At 46.7% G+C, this 7,409-nt stretch overlaps 3 protein-coding genes across 3 annotated transcripts; 2 read left to right on the top strand and 1 right to left on the bottom strand.

The window, feature by feature from the left end:
* Window positions 1-247: 247 nt before the first annotated feature.
* On the top strand, window positions 248-2,223 carry K444DRAFT_528419 (uncharacterized protein; the record flags this gene model as incomplete). Its single annotated transcript, XM_024874722.1, has 3 exons — window positions 248-337; window positions 392-1,998; window positions 2,046-2,223. The coding sequence occupies 3 exons, from the start codon at window positions 248-250 to the stop codon at window positions 2,221-2,223; spliced, it is 1,875 nt and encodes a 624-aa protein (XP_024737463.1).
* Window positions 2,224-4,130: 1,907 nt separating this feature from the next.
* K444DRAFT_663307 (uncharacterized protein) lies at window positions 4,131-5,933 on the top strand (the record flags this gene model as incomplete). Its single annotated transcript, XM_024886815.1, has 1 exon — window positions 4,131-5,933. One exon carries the CDS (start codon window positions 4,131-4,133, stop codon window positions 5,715-5,717), a length of 1,587 nt encoding a protein of 528 aa, XP_024737464.1. The 3' UTR covers window positions 5,718-5,933.
* Window positions 5,934-7,217: 1,284 nt separating this feature from the next.
* K444DRAFT_513594 (uncharacterized protein) lies at window positions 7,218-7,409 on the bottom strand (the record flags this gene model as incomplete). The annotated part of the gene is made up of 1 exon (XM_024873517.1): window positions 7,218-7,409. A coding segment is annotated over one exon (192 nt), but the record flags the coding sequence as incomplete, so codon positions are not given.

A 7,409-nucleotide genomic window follows, 5' to 3' on the forward strand; every position in this document is an offset into this window, starting at 1 on the left:
AGGGATGGGGACAGAGATGGGGGCCGCCATGCCTGAAGAGGCCTAACTGTGGCTCGTTCCCGGTTTCCGATCGCTCATGACGCAACCCCAGAAACGTGGGCCCGTGCCCGCCTAACATCTGATCCTCATGAGCTCTGAGCTTCGAGGTCAAATGTTTCAACAGCTACCATCTTCCCCAATCCAGCTTCTGCTCTTGCAAGCCTTTGGGTGAATTGCCTTCTTGTGGCAGCACCCCCATAACACTGCCATGGCTACTCTCCAAGACAGAGCAACTGTTCTGAGCTCTAGTGTGTTGAGGATTCTCGGGTACATCTTCCTGAGATGGATCCCTGGCCATGTATGTGCCCCCTCTGGCAGGCATCACCAGATGAGGACTAACATAGCAATACAGCATCTCCCTCCTCTCATCTACGGCCTATTCGCAATCTACATTCCCTCTTTCATCGCCAGCTTCGTTACGCTTCCCCAATACAACGTTCTAGAGGATGACATAGACATTATCGTTACGGAGAAGGAAGTGGAGGATCAACCTCTTGCTCATAATCTGCGAAGCAAAGACAACCAAGACGTACCCACGCATGTGGAGGAGGAAGTCGAAATCGACGAGACAATTATATTGGAGGAGAAGGCACCTCGACCCTGGCGTACCCTCTTGACTGGCCTGCCAGATCCCAACTCGGCAGCACTGTCACTCCTTACATTGTTGATAAATGTTGCCTTGGTATTGGCTGTCACGGATCTCATATACAGTCCGAATGCATTTCATCCTACGCAGAATCTTTCGTTTGCTCGACTTGGGTATGTCTCCTCTACCCAGGCAAGTTTGCTGGTTAGGGAACCAGACTTGTCCCAGTTGCCAATCTTTGTTTCCTATCGATTGGCCTCTCCAGCGGCTACCTACGAAGATCCAGCTTGGCAATCTGCGGGGACAATTACCTCCCTTGACAATTCCACCGACTATACAAAGGCTGTTACCTTTCCTCTACCCCAGCACCCGGATAGAACATATCAATGGGCAACATCCAACAACCATACTGGATTTTTCGCTGTTCCACCAAAAGCAGGCCAGGTTACGAAACACGGAGATTTCACGTTCTTGACAACCAGCTGCATCATACCTAGATTCCCGTACAATCCTCTCGATCACGCATTAGCCATTCCAGGCTTTAGGCACATGGCGGATGTAATTAAGTCGATTCCGGGAGGAGCTCGGTTCATGCTATTTCTAGGAGACTTCATTTATGTTGACGTCCCGAAACGTTTTGGCAGCTCTGCCGAGGACTATCGCAGCAAATACCGCCAAGTTTATGCTTCACCAGATTGGCCGAAGGTCGGGCAAAACCTGAGCTGGATTCATGTATTGGACGACCATGATATTGCGAATGATTGGGATCGCAATACCACAGGAGTCTATCAAGCAGCAGTAGATCCATGGCACCACTACCACACTGCAGTCAATCCACCAAAAGCTCGACAGGCTGGTACATACAACACTCTCAGGAGCGATGCAACTTATTTTGAGTTTACACAAGGTCCGGCAACCTTTTTCATGCTAGATACGAGAACCCATCGAGACTCAAATTCAGCGCTTCCGGTCAATAGCACAGAGAAAACCATGCTGGGCGAAGAACAACTTGCAGACCTTCTCGCTTTTCTCGAGAAGCCTGAGCCGAAAGGAGTCAAGTGGAAGATTGTCGTATCAAGTGTCCCATTTACGAAGAACTGGCGAGTGAATAACCTAGATACCTGGGCTGGATTCCTCGGTGAGCGTCAGAAAATCTTGGAGGCGATGTGGGATGTGGGTCTTCGAGGAGGGGTCGGTGTTGTGGTTCTCTCAGGTGACCGTCACGAATTTGCTGCCACCGCTTTCCCTCCGCCAAAAGGAGGAGACTGGCCTATCAGCGCGACCGTACACGAATTTTCAACGAGTCCACTTAGTCAGTTCTGGCTCCCAACTCCGACATATCGACAGGTTGACGACGGAGATATTATGATCAAGTGAGTTTCCTGACATCTTTCCATTGACAGTCACTAATCTCCTGAAGGTATATTCCTGCTGGTAATTCGAAACTTGGAGCCGTTACAATTGAGAACACCGGAAGCGATCAGAGCATCCTGAAGTTCCGCCTTTATGTCGACGGCGTTGAAGCTTGGTCCTCGGTAATACTTTCCCCGCCATCTATTTCGGGAAAGCGATGGGGTAAGGACGTTCTGTGGGGATAAATCACCTGACTTGGACAAGGCGTTTGGCTGGTTGGATAGAATACCGCATGGAGGATCAGGTACAGGATCAGGTACAGCATAGAGTGTGGGTTCTTATGCTTTTATAAATGTCGGCATAAGCGTGCCCTGGCGAGCCTTGGCCAGGCGCCAGGACCATGTGTCAGGCAGCAAGAGAAGATGTGGCGTTTGGAACTAATTTGACAATGTGCATGAATCCCCCAACCTTGGGGAACCTTGCGCTGGTAACATCGTGCTTGCTGAACTTTGTCTGGTATTTTGCCTTCGTGCTTTGGTGCTTCGCGTTTGAACTTGCATAGTTGACTATTTGTCTTGGGTCCACTCACTTTACAGCTTTAAGCGACGGCCTTGCTAACCGCGGCACTTTTGCTTTTGAAACAATTGCTATATCTAATAGTGCTGTGATGGAGTCTAGTCCATTGCAAATTTACTCTGGAATCCTCATCTAATTTGAAGTGTTGCCATAGCCTGTTGGTATTGAGTTCATAAATAGATCGCTACTCGCCGTTAAAACTCGACCCCTCAAATCATTAACAAACTTCTTCAAAGACAACAGCTTCCCTTCACAATACAACCTAGCATATTGTTAAGCGACCTTTTGCTAATACGGAGCTGATCTCGGCCCGCATTTCTCATTTACGTTCATTTACCACCTTTGTTATCTGCTTCATATTTGCCCTTTTTGCAAAGCACCTTGTCTTGACGCTAGCATCCCTGAGTTCATCAAGCGAATATTCTCTTGGGTTCTTGTCAAATTTACTAAATTTCTCACCGCCTTTGCCACCTCGCTCAGCTTTAACACTGTGGACAACCGCTCATCTCAACTCAAATTCCAAGCGACTACTTGAGACGAAGCAACTTCGTCTCCTGCCAAATTTATCAATATTCCTTACCGCCTTCGCTGCTGCCCTCAACTTTTACCTTTTGGCACAACTACGTCATATCTTTACCCACATTTTGATCAACAAACAAAGATCTTTCTATTCACTACTGTTCTTTGCAAACTAAGCATCCCATTCTACCAACGTTAGCGTCTTTTTAAGACCTTTTATTTAGTACGTAAACAACTTTCTTTCCTTTATCCTCCTTTCGTCATCCCACAACAACTCAACTCCTGTTTCGCTCACCATCCAAGTACCACTCCCGTCGCATTTGCGACATATCTTGAGCTTGTTTACTGCATCTCAAACGACTCAGAGTACAAAGAGGAGATCACATTCTGTCTTGAACCGGAGCTCCACCGGTTCACTTACTCGAGTCTGACTGTGATAGATCGTGCCGGTCCCAGAGTCAATCACAACCGTCTCTATCATAACAGGCAATAGTAGTCAAAGTGTCGATCTTTGCTCGTCATCAAGCAATTTAGCAATTTAGCAACTAGTTCTTCCTTATTCTTTCCAACCCAATCCCAGCCGAAAGACACAGATCGACAGAGTTGCTCTGGTCATTAACTGGACTTACATACATCTTCCCTACACTTACATCCGCATTGGTCCTCCTCATATCTTGCCGAGTCGAAGGAATTCCTCGATCTCGTGGAAGAGGCATAGTTTTATTTAGCAGCACAGATCGATAGAGTCCATCTATCCTCTCGATTGTAAGTTCACCCATTCCGCTTTGCAAATTATCATTCTGATACTCTATTAGGTTACACAGTCTTCTTCACGTGGTTAATTAAAGACAGAAGAAGCAGGAAACTAATTTGGCAGGGTAAGTCATTGAACTCCCGAAGCCCCGCTTTATACACGCTTCACTGTTTCTTTTAAGCGGGCATTGTTGACGTTTCCATGCCTTTAGACCCCCATCGTCCGGCCGACAATCTTGAAAAAATTCACAGCTAGCACCAAGCGCTATTAGCCAGAGATAACACTGGCATAAACTAGCTCGGGATGGGTAATCCAAACGCAAGACCTAAGAGAGGGAGCATCCGAAGAACAGATTCTCAACAATCCAACCACACTTACGACTCTGCAGTCTCCCCAAAGACACCTTCGAAGAGAGGAGCCCTCGACTCTGGTTCTTCTCAGACCGACAACAGCATGGGTGACATCGGCAGTGTTAGCTTGGAGAAGGGCTTGATGGAGAGTGGAGTTGCGAATCTGAGCATCCAGGACGAGTCTTCAACGAAGCCGTCGCTCAAATTCAAGTCTTACAAGACCGGCACTCTCATTACCAACAACGGTGTTCCTGCGGATGCCTTCATTGAGGCCTTCCCGCCGCCAAAGCCATCTCCGAAGCCATCTCAGCTGTCTGCGACCACGCCAGCCTTCGTACCTCGCACCCCTCAACCACCTACTATGGCTGCCAAAGGTATTTTGCCTTCCCTAAACACTGTCACACCTGCCTTCCAGCGCGTCCAAAACCTCCTCAATGACCTTCGTTCACCAGCCAACGCAGGTCCTAGCCACCAGGTCCCAGCCTACAACCCGTTCTACACCCCACCCACCTCCGGACCATCACCATTGCCCGCCACCCCTGACTACCAACTCCTCGCCCCCACCCGACCACCACGCGTCTACTACCAACGCGCCGAAAAGTCCAAGAAAGACATTATCGTCACCGCCAGCGGCGTGACTCGCAACGCAGTCAAAGTCGTCGAGCGCTTCCTCCCGAACGGCAGCCCGTACCACGACTACACATCCGAATTTGACGGTCCTGAGTACAACTTTGTGGAGGAGTTTAAGAAGATGAGCGTCAAGGAGAAGACGGATCTGTTGGCTCATAAGCAGGTCGAGATTTTGGTTAAGTTGGAGAGCTATGATAGGGAAGAGAAGGTGGAGATTGTTGCTGTGAAGAAGAAGGGTAAAGGCAAGAAGAAGGTACACGCCAAGGAGGGAGAATCTTCTCAGGGAGTTGACAACAAGGACAAAGGCAACGAGGAGGAGGATACCACTCAAGTTGCAGAAGAGGGAGGAGCGAAGGCCACAACCGTCATCGACACCCTTAACACCCTCGGTCCCGACTTCGCCTCCAACACCAAATCCCTCTTCGTAACCCTCGACTTCACATCCATCCCCTCCTCCTACTCCTCCTCCTCTACCTCCTCCGAACCAACCGCAATCCCGACCGGCCCCCGCGGCACCCCCACCCCCTTGTTGACCGGCCCGCTCTCCTTCGGCCTAGTCTTCGCATCCATCACCTCCCTCGTGCGCGCCCTTCAGGCCTTCACCGCCCTCAAACACATGGTCATCAACCTCCGCGTCCTCTCCGCCCACAACTCCCGTCCAATCAGCATCCCGCAGTTGACGCTCGTGCTCCCGTTCTACGATCTGGGTTTCACGGACTGGAAGGTCAGCTACTGCACGGAGTTTCTGACGAGCAGCATCCCGGTTCGCGAGTGGGATTATCCGCTGAAGTGGTTGGACCGCGAGCGCAATAAGATCCTGAGGGAGCGGGAACGCAAGCTTGAGGGTGCTGTTTTCGTCAGACGAAGCAGTGTTGAGGGCAATGTTGCGCGTTGGAAGAACCAGAAGTGAGGACAGGGCTTGGATCTGGATTGCACGGATCTCGGTCTTTCTTTGTCATTGGGCTGGTGGAGGGTGGGACATTCGTGGTTGATCGATGCATGCGTTTTCGTTAATTTCAAAATTCATTCAATCACTGAGAGGGGATGATGAAGGTGGAAGTGGCAAAGCATAATTGGCGTTTATTTTTCAATGCGCCGAGATACCCTTGAACAATGAAATGCCTTGACTTTCAGTATTGCTTGTGCGTTTTAATGCTTTTGAAGTGATGTCTGCTTTGATCTTCTGCTGGCTCTTGAACATTTTCACAACCGTGATGGCAACCCAACAACACCTATTCAAATGATGACTGGTGTTCGGGCGGGAGAGAAGTTTTGACCTAAATTCCCAGCACCACCACATCTATTCCTTTGATTAATCTACAGCAACAGTCTCGAGAGTTTTGCCGCCTGGCATCACGAGGAAGCCAATTGCATTAACACTCGGAAACTCGTCGGGCGTGTCAACGGCCATAGTGACCGAGTATCTGGAAATACTTGTCAATTTGTGACGGCGGGATCGAGGCAATGGCCAAGGCTCAAAGATCCAAGAATCTCATGTATTGAAAATACTAAGCTAAAGAGAAGAAGGAGAGAGAGAGGGAGAAGGAGAGGATAAAAGGGGGGGAATACTAGCTAAAACCACTGAAACGCCGGCTGGTTAGGTGAAACCAGTCATGTGATAGCCACCCCCCTTATGACCCTAGCAAGCGCCGTCACACAATTCAAACAATTTTCAGACGGCAACACTCACTATAAACTTGGCGACACTTGATAACCCTAATGGGCTGCTAACAAATGCACTTAAAGAAGTTATTTAAAGTAATATAAATATTTTATATAAAGTCTCAATAAACTATATTATTATTATTTAAAAGATAAAATATAATTACTTTAATTAATTCTTTAATATCTTCTTTTATTAAAAATAGAAATAATAAAAAATAATTAATATAATAATTTTTAAATAAGAAATTTCTCGAACTCTTTTAACTTAAAAATAATAATATAAAATTTTTATTTTATTTTATATAAGTATTATACTTTTCGCTCTCGAATTAAATATAATAGCTTTATTAAGTCATGTTCAGTGTGGGCAAAAACTACTCTACTCTACTCAAGCTACTCTAGAGTAGTCTTGAGTAGAGTAGAGTAGAGTTTGAGTAGCGTAATATTGTACTTGAGTAGAGTAGAGTAGAGTACTACTCTAGAGTAACTCTAGAGTAACTCTAGAGTAGTCACGTGCAAGTCACGTGACTTAGTAAATTAATGTTTATTTAATTATTAATAAATAAAAGAAGGTACTTATATAGTAGTACTATATAATCTAAACTAGTACTTATATAAGGCTACTTAAATACTACTTTTCCTGAATAAAAAACAGATTTCCTTCTTCAGAATCATTCTTTTCCTCTCTTTTTTCCTCCTTCTTTTCCTCTCTTTTTACTTCTTCTAATTCGTCCTTAAATAACCCCCAGCTTTTTAGACAAGATATAATCTCAAAAGTACTCTTATTAAGTCTATTACGTAATTTAGACATAATAAGAGCACCTTGAGAGAAGAATCTCTCGCTAGCAGCCGAGGAAGCCGGGATTCCTAGATATTTCCTAGCTATTAGAGCTAAAACAGGGAATCTAGCGGCATTAGACTTCCAGTAGTCTAAGGG

The sequence above is a fragment of the Hyaloscypha bicolor genome, assembly GCF_002865645.1.
Source record: "Hyaloscypha bicolor E unplaced genomic scaffold K444scaffold_60, whole genome shotgun sequence".
In the NCBI taxonomy this organism is placed as follows: domain Eukaryota; kingdom Fungi; phylum Ascomycota; class Leotiomycetes; order Helotiales; family Hyaloscyphaceae; genus Hyaloscypha; species Hyaloscypha bicolor.